Consider the following 23,940-nt stretch of genomic DNA (forward strand, 5'->3'; position numbering starts at 1 on the left):
ACAGCTGACAATATATGTCGTCACTGGTAAATGTTGAGTGTTTAAGCAAAAATGAGAATTGTGGAAAATCTGTATTCTCCACTCTGAGATTGATAGCTTCCCAGCATGTAAGACTTTGCTGGTTAGATCAGGGATGATATTAACACATGTGAGTTTGGATTTTGTGTAATGAAATGTGTCAGTATTTGGAAAACCATGCAAACTCAGTGAGCCAATATTTTTCCCAAATGATTACTGTGTGATGCTGCAAAGTCATGCGTGGGTTAGAAAGAACCCGTGGTGAGACGTTTTACCGTAATGGCACAGGAAACGCTGACTGATGCGGTTCCGGACCCACGCTACGGTAAGGGTCTATTAGGAAAGCCCTGCTTGTGAGCTGTGGTGGGCTGTCCCTGAGGCCACCTACAGTCATCAGCTGCTGAGGTGTCTCCCCTTTTCAAGTCACATCTGTGTAAGGCTGGCTTTTCTGCAAATCTTTACGCAAAACCACCGTGGCCCCGACTTGATGCAGACCTTTGAGAACCCAGCTGCCTCCTGTTAAGACATTTAAGAGATTTGCAACAATGTGTTGTTATGAAACAGTGCCATTATTCTTCTATTCCGTGTTTTTGATAAAATCTGTTATTTATTTTAACATGTGACAGGACTATTTTAAATGGATTAATGCATAAATATTTTAAAGACTTTGCTGTTGTCATTTCTAATGTAGTAAATATTGTTTGATATAACTGCTATGAACACAAGCACTCTGGCATCTCCTACAGTTTTTAAGAATGTCAGGTGATCCCGAGACCAAAGACACTAAGATCAGTTGATCCAGCCTGAGTCCCTAATTTTACAGATGAGGAAACAGAGTGGGCCAGGGCCAGGCCTGTGTCGCGGGGCTCAGGGTCCTCCTTGTATGGGAATCCACGGTGGGACGTTCCTCGCGTAATCCGGCCCCACTGCCTCTCGGCACATGGCTTTGTTCAAAACACGTTTGTTAGTCGGGTTCCTGCTGCTGAACTGGTAACTCGTCCTTGTGAATTCAGTCCTGTCCCCTTACCCGGAAGTTGTAAGAACTGGGCTAAAATGGTCCTGTATCCCTTTGAAAACTACTGAGGGTTTGAAGACAGGATATCTTTACATATATCATGATCTGTGTCCTACTTCAAAACTTAAGCCAAGTTGGTATGTTCAGCATCAGAACACTTAATATATTAGCGATTGTTTGTATTCAATTCTGCCGGAGGGGAGAAGACTAACCTCGAGCCCCAAATAGTTCAATGGGAAAATATGCATGAAAGGAACATTTATAAATGGGCGTGACAAAAATGCAAGTCCAGAGAAAAACGTTTATTAACAAAAACAACAAATGGAAAGAAAAATAAAGGAAATGAGGAAGTTATGTTTTCCTTTGTAATGATCAGTGAAAAATGTCGGTGTTAGTTGGTGGCAAAGATGCAGGAAGCCACTGTCCCATATGTCATCTGTGGTAAATACCCACAAAATGGGATCAGCATTTATCCAGAGGCATCTCCGCTCATGGCCACGCCTGGAAATGTATCATAAGTCACTCGCTCAGTAGAGGGAAAGTCGATATGCTCAGGGATGTCGGCTGACGTGCATGTTACCTAGAAAAAGAAAAATGAAAAAAAAGTCTAATGTCCAATAATTGGAAAATTATTAAAGTATCACATATCATGGAAAGAAATAACGTAAAAATAGTCAATTATAGTGTCTTAGCAAACTAGAAAGACAAAATCCAGAACTGTCAAAATGACCTAAGTAAACACATATACACAGGAACACAGACTAAATGCCAATAATTTCATAATAGATGCTTTAAACTTGTACTAATATGGACAATTTTCTTCTGTTTTAAATCCATTTTCTTCTGGATTTAAGTAAAACGAACACATATGGCAGCATGAAATGATGGCAGTGATGTATATCCCTTAGAATTAAATACAGTTTGCAAAGAGGAAGTCCGATTTGTCCTGTAATTTTCACTCTTAAACAGTCCTTTTACTGATGAATACGGTCACGCGTTTAAGTGTCTCTATCACAGCTAAGCAACCTCACCCTGTCTCGAAGTGCTCCTTAAATGCCTGTGTTAACATTTAGTCCAGCAGGTCCCAACCATCACAAAACAGTCAAAACTGCAAGTGGCCTTTCCCTTCGATGAATATTTCCAAATCGAGTGTGAAGCTAAAGGGAATCCAGCACCAACGTGAGTTGTTCCTTCAAACTAAATATGTTTATATGTGAAAAATCCTGTTTCCTTTTTTCCCTCTGGCCATAGGAAGCTTGTTGGGCTACAAATCGACGCAAGGCGAGGGTTTTCATATGCATGAGAGCTGTGTCTGAAAAGGAAAGCCTGTTATGTTACATGTGTGCTTCTGCCAGTTGAAATTCTTGTTACCATAAAGTAAATCATCTTAAATACTTCACACAGGCTTTGGCGTTGTGGGAAATTCCATAGCTCCTACCTTACAAGTGAGCAGGGAGTGAGAAACCAGAAGACCCTCTGTGCTACCTAGTGAAAGGCAGCATTTATTAAGCCAAAGTTATACATTTAGAAACGTATTCTATCGTATTAGTTAGTGCATGACTTTAAATGTGACACGTATGTTATTCAGTGAACAGGTTGTTACTGATGTTTTATAAGTTATCACAGAAATACTGAGTCGTCCTAATGGCAGATGCTGTCTGCATGGCATTTGCATTTTATATGAATTAAATAATTGTTACTCTAGGGCCTTATGATCAGCGTTGAAGTTATTTCAAAGCACCTTCTATGTGGTAAAGGAGCTATGTGGTGTGTGCTCGCAGTGAGGGCCGAGGAGTCTTGGGGAAAATTCCAGAGTTTAAAGTTCTTGGTGATGTAAAATGGGCAGCAAAGCCTACATACGTTCATTGATGTGCTTGATTGCTGTATGTCCATTACAAAGATACATGTTAATGAAAACTGACTATTTGAAATTGCATTGTGACTAGCATTATTATTACCTGATAGTTTGATATTTTAAAAATCACCCATTGTAAGTCATTAACATGTAAAATTATCATTATTTCTCTATTTTACCAAACAGAATATATTCAGTTATTGTATATAAATATAAATAGAATTATATCAACTAAAGAAGAGTTTAGTCAGTCAATGTAAATCTGAATCAAGCGACAGTCTGATATATATTAATATTATATAACTGATTTATTATTTCAAAAGATAATACCAGACAATCATCTGAGATAATTAATGATCAAATATATTTATCATGTCAGTAGACACTGTTGAGTTTAATTATGAAATACTGGCATTTTCACTAAATTTAGAAATAAGAATAGAATATCTGCTATTAATACTTTTGCTCATTTTTCTAGAGCCATGTCCAATATTATGTAAGAAAAGAAAATAAATACTACAAATATTAAGAAAATGTAATTAGTAAGAATTTGATTATCATATAATTTGACATTCTATCTGAAAACCCAAGAAAATTCACTGGACAAAAATAAGGTTTTATAAATAAGAAGGGCTGCAGTACATGGTCAATTATAAATAAATATGTTTTAAAGCCTAATTAGATGCCTATGCAAAACAATGAGAAAATAATTAGAAAACAAGAAGAAAACATCACAGCAGTAGAAGGAACAGCAATCTCAACAGTCAGCGGCAGCAAGGTTAACAAAAACAATATCAAAAAACATTAGCAACACGCTCACTAATAGTAATAGTTACAGTAACAACACGAATTATGTAGGATCTAAATTGGGGAGATCTGTGAAATTCTACATCGGATCATAAAAGGAGATTCGAGTGAGTGCACAGATATAGTATATTTCCAAGTGGAAATGTTTAATTTTGTATACATGCAATGCTCTTAGTTCATATATTGGAATTTAAAGGAATAGACTTGACCTGTTTTGTTGGAGGTAAAACGAGCAAAGCATAAAACAGAGGCAGAGACAGAGAGAGAAGCAGAAGCTGTGGACGGAGAAGGCAGGTGCTTCTAGCAAAAGTGTGTCCCATGGAAGTGTGTAGAAGGAATAAGCAGATGGGCTACTGTGAGGAGTGGGGTTCAGGCATAGCCACACTTACAGGGGTCGTTCATATCTGCAATGCTAGATAAAATCGGGGAAGACCCCTAACTGGGTAAAGGCTTCTACAGCCTTGTCCAGAGAACTGACGCCATCACGTGCAGGGCTGGGACATAACTATTTTTGTGTGTGATGCAATTCTGCAACATTTATGAAAAACTATAAAAATCCTCTTATTACTCTATTAATCTCACTTCTAAGGAATTGGCCTACAGAACTATTTGAACCTGAAGCACAATTTAAACAAGTACCAAAAAATAAATAGGAATGGATTATCATACTATTGCTTATAGAAAGGGAAACATGGAAATAGTGAAGTAACTTAAATAGTAACCATATGACAGAATATCATGTCTTTGCTAGCATTGTAATAACTGGAAAAACTCAATTGGCGAAATTATATAGTAATTTGATCTCAGGTATGCAACATTTATTGTAGTCTCCAAAATATTAGTAAAAATTGTACATTATGTTTCTAATTGGAAAAATTGAAAAATCAAAGAACAGAACACAGCCTGCTTCAGTGCTCAGTCTGTTGTAACAGCTTCACACGGCTTGTGTCGTGGTCAGTTCAGGCTGCTGGGACAGAAGTGCCCCCCTAGGTGGCTTTAACAACACGTATTCATTTCTCATGCCTGGAGGGCAGGAAGCCCAAGATCAGGGTGCCAGCAGATGGGCGTCTGGGGAGGCCACTTCCTGCCTCGCAGGCACCCTTCTTCTCCCTGTGTCCTGGCGGACAGGACGAGGGGCTCTCAGGAGACCCTTCTCTGTGGGCACTAATCCCAGTCGTGGGGCTCCACCCTCATGATCTCATCCGCTCCCAACGGCCCCACCTCTTCCCACCATCACGGGGGGTCAAGCTTCAACAAATTGGGGGGCGGGCGTAACCGCTCCGTCTATATCAGCTTGGAAGACTGCTCAGATTCTTCTGACCGTTACGGTCTTCTGTTATATTGCATTAAACATTTTTCACCATAAAACGCCTTGTTTTGCCATCTGTGCATTTGTTTACAAATGCTTTAAGAGACGCTATGATTTTTCTGGATTACGAAATTGAGCTTCATCTTACAGATTTACATGGACTAAGGATGGCAAGCCCTTTGACTTCTCTGACCCTCGGCTCATTGTCTCCAACAACTCCGGGACCTTCAAGATCCCAAACGAGGGCCACATATCTCACTTTCAAGGGAAATACCACTGTTTTGCTTCGAATAAACTAGGAGTTGCAATGTCAGAAGAAATTGAATTCATAGTTCCAAGTAAGTATGACAACGGAGATTACATTTTACAGCTGTTTTCGTCACGTGTTAAGTAGGCACTATACTGGGTACTGATGAAATTACACATTGTTAATTTGATCAGCTTACATGTGCCTTATATTTTACTTATGCGGGAAATTCTCTTCTAGGTCTTGTTACTTCGAGGTGGGTGACCTTGAAGCAGCATAATTCTTCTGTGTTTTAGAAACCTTTCACTAACACAGGGACAATAACGTCTGCTTCTCCTCACAGGATGAGAACTACGTTAAATACATGTTTAGTTAGGCTCGGCTAGGTTATGCTGCAGTAATGAATGACAAGCCCGTGTTTACACAAGGCTATTCCTCAACTATGCCATTTGCTATGGGTCTGGCCACTCTGCATGCCTCCTCGGGAGTCAAGCTGGTGGAGACTCCATCACCCTAAGGCTGCAGCATGTGCCACCTGTGCCACCTTGGGCAGAGTCTGGGGCAGAGAGCATGAAAATCTGCTTCCAAGGAGAAGTTACATGGGTGACTGCTCCTCCCAGTTTGTTAGGTGGCACAAAGCCAATCACAGAGCCCCACCTAACTGCAGCATGAGTGTCCATGGCAGAGGAGAAGCAGTGATTGGTATGTATCAGTAATGTTCTCCACAAACAAGAAGCATGGAAACTGTAAACTGTTAAGGGTGTCATTTATTGATAATCGTCAGCAAGAGCAAGTGACTCCATCGTCACCGTATTTGGCCTCTGTGCACGGGATCTCTGATGACTCACCTTCACATTTGGTCATTTACTTTCCTTCATCTCATAATCATCTCAAGGTATCCAGCATCTCATGATTCTAACCAAAGACTTTACAGAATAAATTATATGTATAAACCTGTCATTAGCTTTTACTTGGCAATTTCTTCCTGCAGAGTTTCAGACACTGAGTGACTCAAAGAAAGTCATAGACCTCGAAGGATATGGGTGGAAGAATGTACACACGCTTCTGAAAAACAAATAGTGAAAACTACATGCGCCTTGTCCCAAAAGTTGGGACAAGGGACTGGATTTAAATTGTTCTAAAGTCCTTATATTAATATTATTGTTGAGGAGAGAATATAGATCAAATTTAGACAATATAAGTAAAGTATGCATCTTAAAATTTATTGAATAATTACACTCAAATATAGCAAAAACGAGCGATTATCAAATTTTGTGATGTGAGAAAGAGGAAGAAAAAGTATGAAAGCTGAAAAAAAGAAAAAATGAGAAAGCAGAAAGAAAAAAGTAGAAATAAATCCAAATACATATCACTAATTGAAGATGAAAGCAATTAGACTAAATACCCCACATTAATAAAAATGCTATAAACTATTTACAACATAGCACATCTAAATCATCAGGATATAGAATCACTAAAACTACAAAAGTGGAAGTGATATCCCAGCTGAATGCCATTCAAAAGAAAGTAGGTGTGGCTGTAGTAATGTCAGTCACAATAGACTTTTATTTTTTAAAAGGCTTCCTGGAGATTAATTCAATACGCATACATAATGTTAAAATGTGTGAAACAAAATAAAATTACATGGAGAAATAGACAAAATATGGCATTTTAACATATGTCTTTCATTATTTGGTAGCTCAAGCAGAGAAAACATTAGTAAGCACATAAAGATTTAAAGGACGCATTACAAGCTCCAGCTAGTGACAGTGTGGAGACATTGTACCTAAAACTGCAGGATGCATTTTTCCAATATTTGACGATACAATAGCTATGCAGAAAATATGACCATATACAATTAAGTTTGAAATCAATAATAATAATATAATAGTAGTAATAATAATAAAGCTAGAAAAGCCTTCTGTCTTTGAAAATGAATAAACGTATTTCTAAGTAACTCATGTCAAACAAGAATGGCAAAGGGAAATAGAATATATTTTGTAGTGACAATAGTAGAAATTCTAGGAAGGAATTCAAGATGGCGGATTAGCAAAAAAAAAAGAAATTTTGCATAAACAGGCGTGAAGCAGCTGATGCTTTATGTAGAGATATTTTCATCTTATATTATAAAAGAAGAAAGGATGACGATTAATGACGTAAGCTGAGTAGGTAACATCATGTTTAGATGAAAATGCATGAGGTATAACCTAAGGTGACAGAATAAATTCCAAGAAATTGGCGTGAAGGGAGAAAACAATATAGACGCAGAGAGTAAGTCCAACAAAGAGGTGTGAGAGCTTTGTGGTTTGAAAAGCATTTTAAAAATACCTACACAAATGGAAAAAAAGTGCCGTTTTCACGGATAGAAGGACTCAGTAAAGCTAAAAATATCAATTCTCTGTGAATTGATATCAGGATAATGAATAAAAAGCTCTGTGGGTTATTTTTGTCTGTTTGTGGATTGTGAACAAGCGATTGACAAGTATTTTTGAGGAACAATGGGCACAATTTTGTACACTCGCTTGAAGAATACAAACAGATCAGGGTACTTGGCCTTATCAGACCACTTTAGTCATTCAGCCAGTCTGGCTGTGTGCACGCCGATGGGACAGTACAGAGAACCCAGAAACAGACCGTCACATATCTGCCAACCGTGTGGAAGAGCTAGCATGGATTGCCTTCCTTCCTTCCTTCCTTCCTTCCTTCCTTCCTTCCTTCCTTCCTTCCTTCCTTCCTTCCTTCCTTCCTTCCTTCCTAACTACATGGTGTGGAACAACTGGTTATCCACATACAGAAACGTTTCTTTGCAGTCCTGGCTCACCTCATGTACAAGACTCCTTCCAGGTGGTTAGAGACTCAACTAAAGGAAAAATATTTTCTAAAAGTAGAAAAAGGGTTGGACAATGTATTCATGACCCGAGGTGGGGAAGAACTCTTAGACAAGACATGTTAGAGCTCCACGGAGATCATTCAAGACACATTTGACTACATTTGATCCTTAGATCCTGTCATCGAAAGACTCCAGGAAGAAAGTGAAAAGATAAGCCACAGCCCAGAAAAAAGTGCATTGCCAATGAATATAACTAAATATAATGTTATGTATTTATAAATAATTTAACAAATCTCTAAGAAAAAAGAAATGAAGGGGTGAAAAGACAAAACTTGCACCCCAGACTGGAATAACTAATAAAAAATATGAAAATGTGCTCAACATCATTCGAATTCAGGAATAGATCAGTTGTAACCCACATGATACAAGCATTTGATCCCACAGAATGGGAACTATTACAGAGTCTGAGAGCAGCTACTTCAGGTGGGAATATGCAGGTGCCAGGACACGTGTCCACGTGCCGTTCGGCCACCGCTTGGCCTGTGGGAAACATGCTGTCACCTCCTTAGTTGAAGACACTCCCCTGTGACCAGCAATTCCATTTCCTTGTTCACGTGCATGTGCCCTGGTCCGTGTGCACCAGGAATGTTTGTAGCATTGCTTGTGTGAAGCACATACTGGAGAAAACGCAAGCCCTGCCATCAGTAGGATGAATAGATAGACTGTGGTACCTTCCGACTGAAAATACCTCTCAGCAATGAAAATGCTCAGCCTTCGGAACATTAGCAAAAGCAAATCTTGTAAGACTACATACTGTATCATTTTATTTTATAACTTTAATAATGTGTGAAAAGAAAATATCGTTTGGCAGAATAATTCTGTGGTAAAATTATAATGAAAAACAAGAGGTTGATACAAAGAAAATTCGGGAGCGTAATTACCTCTGATGGAATGGAGAGGGAATAGAGCCTCACCAGACAGAAAGGTCACGGTGATATTATGCGCCTTTTGTATAACGGCTGGTGAGTAAAAGGGTGTTCTTTTTATTCTTTATGTTACTTTACAAATGATCTTTCTGTATATGTAAAATTACTATAAGTGTGTAGCATACTGATTTGCGTGAATTAGTTTGTACCAGGTTATTAAGTAAGATATTATATCATTGTAATGGACAGAGCAGTGACATATAAACTCGGAAATGGCCTCAGGCGTGTGGGGTTAAAGTGACATTCAACAGGAAATGTTAATAAATTCAGAAAATATTACCATGAAAATTGTGGTTGAGAATCATAAAACTAGATCTATCTATCTATCTATCCATCCATCCATCCATCCATCCATCCATCCATCCATCCACCCACCCACCCACCCACCTATGATCTATCTGCCTATATCTACCTACCTGAAATACATTAACTGAAATAAGGTGTGTGTGAGAGAGAGATTGATTATTAAAAATCTGTTGTAGAAGACTAGGCATTGGGGTGATCCCTAACCTGAATTCTAGTGGTTGCTATGGAGACACCAGGGAAAAGGCAGCAGCTAGACCTATGCAGAGAAGGAAATGACACGTTTTAGTGTGCGATTCTGCAGTGAAAGGATTTTTAAAAATATTAATCTCGCTATCAGCAGACCGAGTGAGGACGTGAGCAATGGCAGGATAATTCTGGCTGGAATGGCTGGTCTTGTTGTCAGCGGTGAGAGTCAGGTCTGTGCTGTGTCGTGGGTAATTGCCCCATTTTTCTGCTGCTGAGAAGAGAGCAAAATCAATTAGGTTTCTTATGCATCATTTCCAGTCTCCCCTGAGATTACTTCATCACTGAGCAGCTTCCTGTATCATTTATATGTTGAATGGGACCACAATTCCTAGGAATTTATAAATCAGAGGCCATTTAAAGCTTTCTACAACATTTATCAATTGATTCTTCTCTTAAACTGTAGAGATTTGATTAATTTTTTATGTTGTTAGAGACTTTGTGATTCCAGTTTTAAAATTTGTGTCTCTCATCTTTAAAGTTTTCGGTACACTCACCTTCACGGCTTTACCACCCGAGTTCCACCATAAGCAGAGCAGCTGAACGTCCCATCAGTGCCCCTGCAAACAGAAGCCTTTCAGTTTTCTACTTTCAACAACATTGCCATTGAGTTTGCTAAGGGAAAGTAAAGGGAAAAAAACAACCAAACAAACACAATGTACTGTTTTCAGACATGAGGGAAATGGCTTAACTAAATAAGTGGGTTTTCCAAGGTGTGGCTTGGAGAGCGAGTCAGCGAATGATTCAACAAGTCTGTTAGCCCTGCTCGCGGGCCAGCCACTTCTCTAGTAATTTCAGACTCTCAGTGGACAAAGCAAGGGCTGTTCTCAAGAAATGTACAACCTGAGGGCGGATGTGGCGAGTGGGTTGGGCAGAAGGTAATAAGCTGGTTTTGCCTTCTTTCTGTCAGCCTTCAGTGGCGCTGAAACCATGCTATAAATTCCCTGTTTCGCCCGTTCAGCCCTGGGATGTCAGAGAACAGCTTGGCCGTCTCCACAGAGCATTCCTAGGTCATCTCAGCTTACACTGGGTTTCTGTCTTGTGACTTTTAAACAATTTTTGAGGTATCATTTACATATCGTCAATTTTCCCTGTTTTACGCACACAATCACTTAAATTTTCATTAAATTTTCATAAAATTTTGCAGTTTCTTCATCGTCAAAGCCCAGCATTAGCACATTCCCATCACCCCCAGAAGATTCCTGTACCCACCTGTGGACACATGCCCCTCCCACCCATGGTTGTGCCCCCTCCCACCCCAGCCCCAGGCAGTCACCACTCTGCCCTCTGCCTTTGTGGATTTCCTTTCTGAACATTCCATGTAATAGGAATCATACAATGTATGACCTTTTCCATGTCGTTGCATCCACTTAGCATGTTTTGGCAGTTAATTCATGTTGTAACAGATCAGTAGCTCTTACAGCACGTGTCAGTAGTTGGTTCCTGTTTACTGCTGAATAATGTCCAGTTATTTGGATGGGATACATTTTGTTTACCCACTCACCAGTTGGTGTCCTCACTCACTGTTTGGGAGACTGTTGATCGTCATGTCTATTAGTTGGGATGCTTAGAAACGAGAAGGATGGAATGCTGTGCTCTTCCTCCTCCTGCACTGCCTGGTAGATGCACCATGAGTGCATGTCAGCCATGATTGGTTGATTGATTGCTTCACAGGCTGAGGAATGCAAGAATGAGTAAAATAATAATGCAGTTTCCACTCGCGACTAAAACCATCTAAGACATGGCAGGCGTAGGGAGGAAGTCCTGCATACGACGGCTTCGATGGAAGCCACATCGTGACTTCCCTTTACTGTGTGTGCCGCCGTCGGCGTGGTGGGACTGTACCTCTTAGGGTTTGTAACATCCTGCTCTTAAGAAACTTGGTGACACATGTGAGGATCCCAGAGAGATGACCTCAGAGGATTCTGGGAAGCCAGGGGCAGGTGAAGAGGGCAGGAAAGGGGCGATGCGGCCTGAAGCTGCGTAGCCAGGTCGTGTGGGCAGGGCCTGGGGTGGAGCCCGGGGCATCCTCAGCACATCCTTCAGGTGTAGCGTAGTTTCCACGAGTCGTCTCCATGCCAGGTACACAGGGTTCTTCTGTCCTTATATGAGGTTGAGACAAGTGATGATGAGGGTCAGAAGTCACTGTCAGCACGTCGAGTGGGAAGCCTGGAAGTTCTGTATTTTCAGGTTTGCTGTGTGTTGGGAGCTCCAGCGAGATCGTCACCGTCACAACAAGCAGCTAACTTGTCTCCAGGATGGTTATTTCACGCTGGCTTCCGACTGGGCTTTCAGGAGCCTGTCTGTACCCTTGGACTTGTTACTAGAAGTGTGTCTGCTACACTGGGTAATAACCTTGGGTGCCTATTGGAGGGTACGATGGAGTTGGGTGCTGCATATGCTTGCTTTCCTGGTGCAGGTGACAGGTGGGCATTCCGTACAAAGGAAACTGACTTATCAGACTTGGTTTCTGGGATTTCCCAACATTGTGAAGTCCTGCTCAGGTAGGCGCTGTGTACAAGTGGGCTCTGATCCCTTTGCCCAGAGCCGTTCCATGGCCAAGTCCAGTCTCACTGAAACACGGATCAGTTATGCTGGTTTGGGTGTCGATTATACTCATTTGACAGAAGCTGGCTTGGCAAGCTGAGCAGTGTGGTTGCCTCACAGAAAAGAGAAATGGTTGTTTATACTTCACTTGATAAATTGCCACGTGTGTCCAAACGCACAACACTGATGCTGGTCACAAGAGAGACAATTAGCAGAAGTCATCGTTGGGAGTTATTTTGAATGGAATCGTGTCTTCATTTGGATTAAGGTGGGCTTCATGCCTGCTGTTCAGTTATAGTAATTAAGTTTCACATTTATCTGTGGAAGTTAAATGTTTTCTTTCTAGCACGGCATCAGACTTACTAAATAGTTTCAAAGTCAAAGAACTAGACCTAAAAAAACATGACAAATTAATGTTCTTTATACATCTATTCTCAGTCCTGAAATTATTACATTTATAAATATTCTCTGTTTCTGGGTATTAAGTTCATCTTTGGCTAAAAGCTGTCCCAAAGAATTATGGCACGTAAGGAAGGGTTTGTTAGATTTAGACATTTTATTTTATTTTATTTCCGATGCCTTGGAAGCCAATTGAATCACATATTTACATTTTCTGAAGTGCAATTGTACAATCTCGACTTAATTAATCAGTGGCAGGACTGTCTGTTTGAATCATTAGATTTTTCCCAAACGCTCTCCAATGGGGCAGCTCTCTGGTTAGGGCTCTATACATCTTGTCAATTAGCTGCTGCTCAGCAGCTCTCAGCCTGGGACTGTGTACGTGTGGGCACTGTGCTGCTTGCTTGTTAGAATCAGGATTACATGCTCCTTGCATTTCCGAGTCTGTGTTTCCCCCCTTTGTTGCCCCTTGTATCTGAGTATAAACAGGTCCAATAACTGCCCAGCCACACTGGTGATGTCATACCAATGAGCCCCGGGCTTCAGTTGTAACAAGTTACACTAAATACGGGATTGAATGGGGAGCTGTGCTCACAGAGTTTGTAAGTTACTTACTACATGTCACTTGCATGAGGTACACTTTCTGCAAATGACTCGCGTGACATTCGCTGTCTGTCACAACTAAGGTTTCACCAAGTAAGTGGCATTCATATGTATATACACGATCTTAATATAGCGAATGCACCAGACATGCCTTCCTGCCTTTGGATGGAAACTGCACGCTACCTGGATCGAAACAGTGATTCCAGAGTGGCTGCCGTTTCAGCTATGTTTGCAGACTTGCCAGGAGGACCCTACTAGAATGAGTTGGCCAAGAATCCCCAGTGAAGACTGTCGCATGACCGAAGACTGTCTTCTGAACTGGCAAAGGCACTATAAGCCTGAAAGATCCTTGACTTTAGACTAAAAGCAATTCTTCGTAAGCAGCTGGTGCATCAAAGCGAGGAATGTCATCAAATTCCCTCAATTGGTGTGTGGGTCCGGCGCGAGGGCACAAATACCTAGGAAATGCATGAGCTTCTCGAGAAAATTTGCGATAAAAGAGTATATCTTCAGACTTCTGAGAATAACCGTAACCTTTTATAAACTACAATAAGAATGAAATGCAGAGATGGAAACCCGCTAATGAATTCCATCAGGTCAGCTATGTTGTACACGCTCTGTACGTCCTTCTCTTCAGTAAGTAACTCTGTAGGGTGAATTCTCTTCACAGAGCTGAAAAACAATGCAATGTTCAGATAGACCACATTTTGAATATTCTTAAAGCTATTTTATAAATACTTTCATAAAAATATCAAGCATTGGTGTTGGATTTCAAATTCTGCACAGTTGTGACTTCTAGTCCCATTTTAACTGCATTGCTTTTTAGGAAATCAACTCCATCCTGGGGGGGAAAAAAAACCAATGTATTGAAATATTGCAAAGTCTTCTTTCCTACATCAATTCCGGGTCACTTAAAATTTCATTTGCTGGGAGCCATCCCAGTCTGGGTGGCTCTCTTTGTGACACCACGTGGTCATGTCTGGTTTGGCATTGCACCTGTACCTTTTTCCTCTGTAGGACTTGAACTTTTTATTTAGTTTGGTTTTGCTCTCAGTGGAATATTTGCCAATCACATTCAAAAGCTTCACAGTAAAGTGAGAGAGAGAGAATATGTACCCACCTTAAAAAGTCACAGTGTTCAGAGTAAAGGATGGCACGTCTGTCAGACCTTTGAGTGAGCAAGTCCTGTGGCCCAGACCTCACGCCTCTGTGTGCAGAAAGCTGCGAGAGCATCTTAGCACCTTATTGACGTCACAGCAAAAACGTTTGCTGTCTAGTTACAACACGCAGAAGTATTTTTAAATCTCAAGTTCTTAGTAGTATTTTCCTCTGCAGGGGAGGTAATGAGAACCAAGATTTGTGGTGTTGAATTTATTAAAAGTGCTTTATTTTTCAAAAAAAGATGAATGTATTAAGATATTACTTGTGACATTAAAAGTTAATTTTAAAATAATGTGTTAAAATGATTTCTTATACCAGGTGTTCCAAAATTCCCAAAAGAAAAGATCGACCCTTTGGAAGTGGAGGAGGGAGACCCCGTTGTCCTCCCGTGCAAGCCCCCGACGGGCCTCCCACCTTTGCACATTTACTGGATGAATATCGGTAAGTTACGTTCTGTTTTGATTGCAAGCATCATGTCAGATAACATACCGGAATCAAAGATAAAAAATAATATAAGGTTATCAATGTGGAATCCAATAGATTTTTAAAACTATATCCACCCGTAGTCAGCTCCAAGTTTTACATACACACTTAGGGGTGTACATGAAAACCCTGGAAAACCAATTATGAGCTAAATCTATCTCTTCGTTTTGTCATCTCTGAAGAGAGCAGAGGCCGCTGACAGGACGACGTGTGTCTGTGAGGAAAATGCTTTCAGTGTTGCAGACCACTCACTTGGCTTCAGGATCGTACCCATGTGAATGTCAAGCACGTTACTCGCTTTAGATTCTGTCTGTTGACATGGCACCCACTCCATACAGTGACCCACACAGAAGTTAGTATTAACATGTTGTTTCATTTGCCAAAAAAGTTTACTGACAAGATCTTGAGTTGAAACCCAGCTTCTCATAAAGTCCACTTCTGGCGTGTGCCTTAGCAGTGCTCCCTACATGTTTTCTCCCTGTGGCCACCAGAGAAAAACAATCCTCTTAGTGCAGTGCTCGGAAGAGAGCCAAGGCAGGTACTCTTGACTGCAGCCAACCATTCCAGACTCCAGTCATCCTAGAACCTTCCAGGCCACATCCAGGAAAGCGACACTAATATCTTAGAGACAGCGTTTGGGAGCTCTGTTTATAAGAAGTAGTCTAAGAAACCGAAAGTCATAATTAGGCCATTTTCTGAATTGGGCCAGTTTTTGGAGACGCCAGTGCAGACCGCTGAGTGTCGCGGAGGCCTGATGTCAGGGCAGGGAGAAGGCGCAGGCCGGTCACCCACCGGGAACGTCCTCGGGCGATGGTGAAAACTGCGCTCCCAGGGGTTTGTCGTTGTCTTTTGTTTTTTACCTTTTGCTCACTCGCTGCTCCTACAGGAAGACCAGACTTGTGAGACCTTGGAAGACGGACATGAAAAGTGAAATAAAATAATGTAAAAGAGAAGCTGTGATGGGAGATCAGACACAGGCAGGGCGGGCCGCCCCTTTTAACAGTGCGGGTTTCTCTGCAGAGTTGGAGCACATCGAGCAGGACGAGCGCGTGTACATGAGCCAGGAGGGAGACCTGTACTTCGCCAACGTGGAGGAGAGAGACAGCCGCAGCGACTACTGCTGCTTCGCTGCCTTCCCGAAGCTCAGGACCATTGTGCAGAAGATGCCCATGAAACTGACCGTCAACAGCTGTAAGTCCAGAGAACTCGCCGTCCTGTCTCAGTGCCGAATGCAGCCATGTCTCTACCATCCTGGGGCCAACGCTGGCAGAGCTGGGTTGGCATTTTCTTCCCTTGTTTAGTTAAACTCCAGAGCCCTCCCCCAGATGAGAGATGTCTGCCGCTGCCGATCGCAGGCGTCTGTCCATCGCGGCCAGAAAAGCAGACCTCAGTTCACAGTATGAGTGTATTTCGTTTGAGGTCTGCAGGTCTAGTCATTTTCAGAGGGCGAATGCACACCAGTAGGCCAGGGTTTTCCCAGCAAAAGCCTCAGGCTTCCACTTACTGTGGTCGTCGACAAGCCAGCAGGCCTAAAGTGGGGAGAAAGTAACAGTCAAAAGAAAAAGAAGCAACAGCACAGTTCGTATCACATCAAGCTGTGTTGTCTACCCTCAGAAGACAGAGCTTGAATTGCTTCTCCCTCCCCTCGATTCTGCACCTGCCAGTCTGGGTTCCCAAATGGGAAAACGTCCTAGGGGAGAAAGGACAGTGAGATGCCAGGGCAGACATAATTGGCTCTGGCAGAGCTGAACTTGGCATTGCGGTCCCATTGTCCAAGCGGGTGTGCGGTTTTGCCATCGTGTGTGTGCTGCCTTGCCTGAGTCAGGGTCCTTCCCACTCAGCATTGCTGGCACCTCAGCTCTGGTCAGTGGGGCCGTGACTCCTCCCTCCCCACCTGGACTCGGCTGCTAGCTCAAGACGAAGCCGTTTTCGACCACATTCCCAGAGATGGTGTTCTGCTGAGGCATGGGTGCACCTCTTTTTGTAATTTTTCTGAGGAGACTGTGGCTTTTCATTCTTTAATGATATCAGCGTCTACCATTTGTTTGTGAGTTTTTTCCTTCCATTTTTTTATTTCAGTAAAGCATGCTAATGACTCGAGTTCATCCACAGACATTGGTTTCAAGGGTAAGTTGATCACGTGTAGAGTGTTGGCATTTATTTTTGCCTTTGGTAGCTCATTGCCATCTTAAAACTTGAGTTTTTCTAACCTTTGTAAGTTTGTTAAAATACTAATATTCCTGTCATTGAAAAACGCTTAGCACAGAGAACTCTATTACCACTCCCCCTAAATATATGCAAAGGAGTGCTACTTATAAATGCATAACTATATAAATGTAACTATATGTTTATATATAACATAATTAACATCTGCAAATACACACATACATATAACTATATATTGTTAATAAAGTAATTTTATGGGGTGTCCCAAAATGTCTCTCATTGTCAATAGACATTTTGGATGATGGCTGTGACGTGCAGAAAGGAAAAAGAAATGGTTGCGTGTCAACAGCTGTGGAGAAAACATTGGGTTTAAGAAAGTTAAAAGGTCCGTTTTCTTGCAAGACTTCTCAGGATACTTAATAAAGAAGTGTCCATTGTAACTTGCTGAGAAAGAATAGTTTAGAGCATTTTCCAAACTCATTGTCTAGGAAACAGTTGATCTCTTTTCCATCGAATGTCTGCCACAGCTAGTGTTCTGTGGACGAGGCCTGAATAAACCTGACTTACATGTATAGTAAGCTCGTTCTCCACAAGGAGAAGAATCATTTACGTGAATGCAGCACATATTCTTTATGTCATTGGGACCAGCGGCCTCACTTCCATGTCTAATATGCTGGCAGCATCTGCAGGGCTGAGTGGGGGTCCTCTCAGCGCACCCCCAGTTTGAAGGTGGGCTGATGAAGTATACACCCGTCCCCAACATTATTTTCTTTTATGTCAGTAACACAACCGTAAGTATTGTGTTTACAGCACTCCGTAAAAATAATCATTTAAAATTTAGTTAATTATATTTCTGTATTAATATTATTTACATATATATTGATATAATTCATATGGCATGTTAACTGCATCATATAGTTCTAGTTTAATTATAGATACAGTGATACGTAGTCACCAGTTCTCTTTCGGTCAGCACACACGTGGAAGGAAGCCAGCTGCCATCCCTCCCCTCGATAACAGGACGTCAGCTCTTTCCTTCTGTATCAGGTTGCCTCACCTTGACGCTGAGTGGGAAACACAATGTATGCGAACATTTGGGAATGACATCGGCAGTGGCGTGGACAGTAGGAGTGTCCTGATTCCCTGCTGCATCTGAGATGGATCGTGTGGGTCCTCCTGGTTCTCTCCACAGCGCTCCCTGTGAGCCTGGGAGCCTGAGGCTGGGAGCACAGTCCCGGGGACAATCTGATCAAGTCCCTTCCCGCAGCAGGGCCTGTGCGTGCAGGGCCCCGGAAGCTGTGTTGTGTCAGGAAGCCAATCCAGTACTCATGAGCCTTAAAGGAAAGACAGATGCACACACAGCCTCAGGCAGGGCCCGCTAGCATTGATGCGGAGATGTAAAATCTGAGACTGTCAGTTACCTGAAGCGTTTTCAAGGAAACACATTCTCTTGAACCACGTTTGCCCTTCTGGATTTAGAGGTTTGGTAATCGAAAGCTTCGTAAAACTCGGTGCTACATCTTTTTACCATGTGTGAGAGACAGCCCACGCTGCTTGGTAGGAGTGGAGTCTATTTAAATGGAAATACATTAAAATATGTGAAATATGTCTGTGTGTCTCTATATATGTAAATATATGCATAGGTCCCTACGTTTAATGATGTCTTAAGAAAGGTTTAATGCCACAGACTTTAAGTCTCTTAGATTGGAAAAAATAGGAGATTTTTCTTTTCTGTTCAGCAAACTCCATCAAGCAGAGAAAAGCCAGACTGCTGTTGCCACCTGCGGACAGAGGCCCCGAGTCCTCGGTCACCATCCTCAAAGGGGACACCCTGCTGCTGGAGTGCTTTGCGGAAGGCCTGTGAGTGACTGGAAAGAACTAGCGATCGGTTAGGGAGCGCCTGCCGACACATTTGTCAGGACGTCCTCAGAAACTATCTGTTACTACATTTCTGGGGGAAGTAATTAGCACTTCACTCTGCGGGTTTCAGGCTGTGGCTGACATGGGTTTGTAATTAGATCTCTCTGTCAATTTGTGATAGTGTGAGTGGATGTGGCAATGACAGCGTCGTCCTTACCTCAGTCTGTAGGGGTGCCACCCTCAGAGCATGAGGCTGGTCGCAGTCAGCCCATTACTGCTGGCATCCGGTCCCCGTGTGTCTGCTCCAATACCTGTCCCTTCTCAGGCCCCGAGGAGCCCATTTATCTGTCATTTCACCCTGCTGCCCATCACAGACAAAGGCGTCCAGACCATGTAATTTAAGAGAACTCCACATAACAGTGTAATGAACGGATTTTTTCACATCTAGGAAAGAAGTGCCAATTCCCAAATCTTCCAAGAAAAGCCTAGGGAACCTTCACTTGGTCATGTCCTGATTTTTGCATTTACTGAATAACTATCAAAAGTCCATCTGATAGTTGGTCGTACAGGGCTGCCCTTCCCGACCCTCATCCCTCCATGCGTTTCACCACATGCCCGGCTCTCCACTGGAAACACCGTGGGGAATGTACCCCACGGCCCCTGTACCTGAGTTCTCATACTCAGTCTGGAAGCTCAGGGCTTCCGCCAGCTGGGCGTCTGGTTCGTGGACCCGGAAGTGACATTTTAAAAACCGTGTTCATAATTGAGCGTATATTCTGAATGAGTGGTTTTACATTGGATTATAAAGAAAAGGAGCAGATTTTAATGGTTTTACCACCCCTAAGCTTTCCATCCAGCAAAAATACGCAGGTTGCTTATCTGTCTTAAATTTTCAAGGGTGCTGATGTACGTTAGCTCAGTGTGCCGTGACCACCACGTGGCTTCGGGAAGCTTGTCTGTTTTACATGACAAGTGAAAGCCTCAGGTTCGGCCTGAGTCATGAAGGCAGCCACCTGCCCCATTGTTCTTCCCCGTATGTGTTGATAATGGTGGGACTCGCATTCTTTCAGGATTCGCCACTGCTCTCATTGAGTCTTTGGGCAGGGCGAACATATCAGCAATTCTTTTTTCTTATCTCCCTTAAGTGCCATAATTTACCTCTAGAGCTGGCTGGCAGCTGCACGGGTTGTCTTCAAAATAATAGAAATGTTCTCATGTGCTTTTTAGAAAATGCAATGACATGAAACAGAGTATAAAAAAAGTGGACATAAACATGTGTCGTCCTCGGATACGAAACTCCTGCTGTGTTGTCAGCAGAGCTGTCACCTGGGTCTGCGTGGGGACTTGTCTCATCTGGTCCTCTTTCAGATGAAGGTGACACACGAACACCTTTAGAGTACTTTAATTTTTTTTCTCAGAAGTTTTTAAACCACAAACCTTCTGCAGTAACAAAAATAATTACCACTGAGACACTGTCCCCTTCACAAGGTGTCAGGAAGTGCCTTGCACATCACACGCAGTAGCTTGTCCTGTCCTCACCTGTGTCATGGCAGGACTGCCCCATGGGCGGGTTGGGGAAAGGCAGCCAGACACTTGAATTCACTTCTGCACGCTCAGAGCACCGTGGGTGGAATCCCCTCCTGTCTCCTAAACCCTAAGCTGCCTGTAAATCGAACTGATTCCAGCACATTTCAACCAAAGGAACTGTTCTGTTCAGGGAAGGGAAGGGAGAAAGAATGGGATTGTCTCTGAATCTGAGGAATATTCCAGTCGGGTTTGTAACAATGAAACCACTGACACAGTCTATTGAAATAGGGAACTTTCCCAGGGAAACCGGTGTCCAGGAGTTTACCTTCTAGAGATTCCATGAGGAGGGTGGACATTGCACATAGTGAAAATGGTATGGTGCCTTGCAAGCAGGAGAGAAGGCTCAATCCCCAAAGCAGTGAGTGGATGTGCACACCCAGGGCCATTCACACCCACACCTACACTCACACCCACACATACACTCACACCCACAGTCACACTCACACTCACATTGAAACCCACACCCATGCTCACAACCACATCCACATATCCACACTCACTCAAATTCACACAGACACTCCACACTCACACCCACAACCACAACTACAACTCACATTCACACTCACACCCATACTCACACAATCACACCCACACCCATGCTCACGCCACACCTGCGTATCCACACTCACTCAAACTCACACCAACGTTCACACCTATAGTCACACCCACACTGACACCCATAACCACACCTACACTCACATCCACACCCACACACTCAAACCCACACCCACACCTACACTCACACCTACACCCACAGCTACACCCACACCCACCCACACTCAACCCACACCTACACTCACACCCACACCTGTGCAAGGTTCCTTGGGACCGAAGGGACAGGGCAGCTTCCTCTGCTGACTGTTGGGCCCCGTTGTTCTTTGTTTTGTAAATTCATGAGTTGAAGCACAGTTTGCTTCTAGGGCAGGAGAGGGCATTGTCAGCAAAGGCAGTGTAGGAATGAAAGCTGGCTGGACAGAGACCTGCATGGAAGTCTGAGGTGTTGAGACAGTGTATGTTGGTATGTATGTAAAAATGGATTAAGTAATGTATTTTCCCTGAAAACATCATTATTCAAACGCTGTTAGTAAATGTCCCTTACATTAAAAAAAGAGCGAGAGAGAAAGAAAAAAGTGTGGCGTAAATATAGCTGGACGTTCTTGCAATGGTATGGATGTGTTTCTGGATAAATTATGCCTCACGGTCCCCTGACACTTAAATACTCAGTTTATTCTATTCTTCTAAGGGTAGGTATTAGAGGATTGGGCTGATTTTCAAGGACTGGCAAAAAAAAAAAATCGTGCAGAACGTGAGACACTTGCAGGAGGAAAGCGTGGACGCATGAAAATATCCTGGATGGGAGGAACTGGGGTCCAGAGCAGCCGGGACGTGGCTGATTGCCGTTTGGACAGAAGGAGTGCAGAGCGAGCAGCTGGGAGACTGGGGCTGTCCACCCTGTCGGGTGCTGTGTCAGGGAGCCCAGGCTAAGCCGCGCCCCCCGCTGCGTGTGAGCAGAGCTCGCCATGGGCTTGAGCCTCAGGCAGTGTAAGCAGGTGGCTCGGGGCGGAAGGCAGGTAGGTATCTGAGCTTTGGGGGAGGGAGGAGGTAAAAAATAATTGTAGCTGAGAAAGAAATGATAATTTATAAATGAAAGTTAAAGGACCTTGAGCTTCACCTCCAATATTTTTTTACATCATTGAATTATTTTAACCATGGCCTCTCAATACAAGCAATTTGGGATAATTAAAACAGACAAATGAGATAACTGCAATTATTAAACAGCAACTAATTAATGTGGCTGCATGCATATACTCCGAGAATATAGTTAGGAAGGAAAAGGGTGTGGAAGAAGCATGAATATAATGGCACATAATGATAAAAGGAGCAAGTTCAGAGTCAGACAACTTTAAATTCTAATATGTCATTCATTACCCTAATGACCTTAAGCAAGTTAATTAACTTCTTGGAACTTCAGAATCCTTCCTGGTAAAAGAACATCGTAATGCTCATCGTTAGAACATACTCAATAACTTAACAGTATGAATAAGAAGAATAATGTGAGGAAGAAAAAGCAGCATAACACAAATAGCCAAACTGAGTTTCTCCCACTCAGTCGTAGAGCCCAACCCAAGAGGAGAAATAAACCATCAGTTAGGATGAGCCATCAACGTTTCCCACATAATTTTGAAATCACAAGACACAGCAAGGGCCCGGTCTTCCACTGGTCTGGGTTCCTTGAGGTGGGATTTTCTGAAACCTAACTGGCTGGATTGCCCTCTGCTGTGTCCCCTACTGAGTGGAGAAGTCACCCTCCCAGTGAGTGGCAAGACAGCAACTGGTTTTTCTTTTGTTTTGGCTTTTTTGTTTCCATTGGGTGGTCTAATCTTTCTAAGCAAGGGGGGGATGGTTCACCCCCTTCCCACCATCCAGCTGTGAGAGAGCCCCTGGGGAGCCAGGTCTGTGTGCTGTCCCTGGTCTCTCCTGGTGGGGGGGCAGGGGTGCTATTCTCCAGTATCAGCTTCATCAGGACTAAGAAGGGCTCAGGGCTTCCCTCTGACTTACTGCTGGGTCTTCCTTTATTATGGTTTTCAAAGTCATTCAGGCAAGAAGGCTGTGCTTTCTGACCACTTCCAGTCACCTGCAGGGAGAGTCACACTGGAAACACGTTGTACTATCTCCACGCATCCAGTTATCCATCCTTCGACTAAACACACCCATTCCGCTCTTACAGGTGGTTAATTCTCTTACTAGAAGAAACAGGTGCTGAGAAGCAGACTATTAAAAGGGGGTTTCAAGGCCAGACCTGCTCCAGCCCCCATGTCACGCTAGTGGTCTGCAGCTCTGTGACCCGGGAAGGCTGTGCTACTGGGCAGAACTCCGGGGGCCAATGGGGCCAGTGACACAATGAGGGGTGTGCCCCGGGGGTTCTTTCCTTTCCAGTTTGGGCTTTTAAAAAGTGTGTATCATTTATTAATTGTTTTCCAGACCAACTCCACAGGTTGATTGGGAAAAAGTGGGTGGTGATCTACCAAAGGGAAGAGAAACAAAAGAAAATTATGGCAAGACTTTGAAGATCGAGCAAGTCACCTACCGGGACAAGGGAATTTACCGATGCACAGCCACCAACTTCTTGGGACGGACCTCTCACGACTTCCATGTTACAATAGAAGGTACAGTCCCCATTCCATGTTGACTGACTTGTTTTCTAGTTAAACAAATATGTGCGTCCATACATGTAGTGGAGCAACACCGCTAAAGCATACGTGTTAAGACAGGCACGCCGTTTCCACGTTTAGCTACAGAGTGGCCACCGGGTTAGAGTGCACTTCAGTTAACCCGTTTGTCATTTACCGCACACCACCACATAGAAGGGACAGATGGCAGTGAATAACCCGTGCTAGGGACTTTGCACAGGCCACTTCCACGATTTGTTCAACAGTCATTAAACCTAGTCTCCTGTATCGTATTGTGAGAGGTATTTTATTGGCATACACACATGACACTGCATAATGTCAAGTCTT

The 23,940-nt window shown here is 42.9% G+C and overlaps 1 protein-coding gene across 16 annotated transcripts in view; it reads left to right on the forward strand.

Moving 5' to 3' along the window:
- Positions 1-23,940, forward strand: part of CHL1 (cell adhesion molecule L1 like) — a 150,616-nt gene that overhangs the window by 85,059 nt on the left and 41,617 nt on the right. For 10 of the 16 annotated variants that reach the window (XM_019755808.3, XM_074312207.2, XM_019755802.3 and 7 more), the window contains 7 exons: positions 2,107-2,212; positions 5,155-5,342; positions 14,645-14,767; positions 15,830-16,000; positions 16,889-16,936; positions 18,715-18,835; positions 23,405-23,589. In XM_019755808.3, the coding sequence (XP_019611367.3) occupies positions 2,107-2,212; positions 5,155-5,342; positions 14,645-14,767; positions 15,830-16,000; positions 16,889-16,936; positions 18,715-18,835; positions 23,405-23,589 (942 nt within the window). The remainder of the gene's footprint in view (positions 1-2,106; positions 2,213-5,154; positions 5,343-14,644; positions 14,768-15,829; positions 16,001-16,888; positions 16,937-18,714; positions 18,836-23,404; positions 23,590-23,940) is intronic. The other 6 variants (XM_019755807.3, XM_074312206.2, XM_074312204.2 and 3 more) reach the window with 1 other exon arrangement.

This window comes from Rhinolophus sinicus, chromosome 5 (assembly GCF_057876585.1).
Source record: "Rhinolophus sinicus isolate RSI-liver-muscle chromosome 5, RSI-T2T, whole genome shotgun sequence".
Classification (NCBI taxonomy): domain Eukaryota; kingdom Metazoa; phylum Chordata; class Mammalia; order Chiroptera; family Rhinolophidae; genus Rhinolophus; species Rhinolophus sinicus.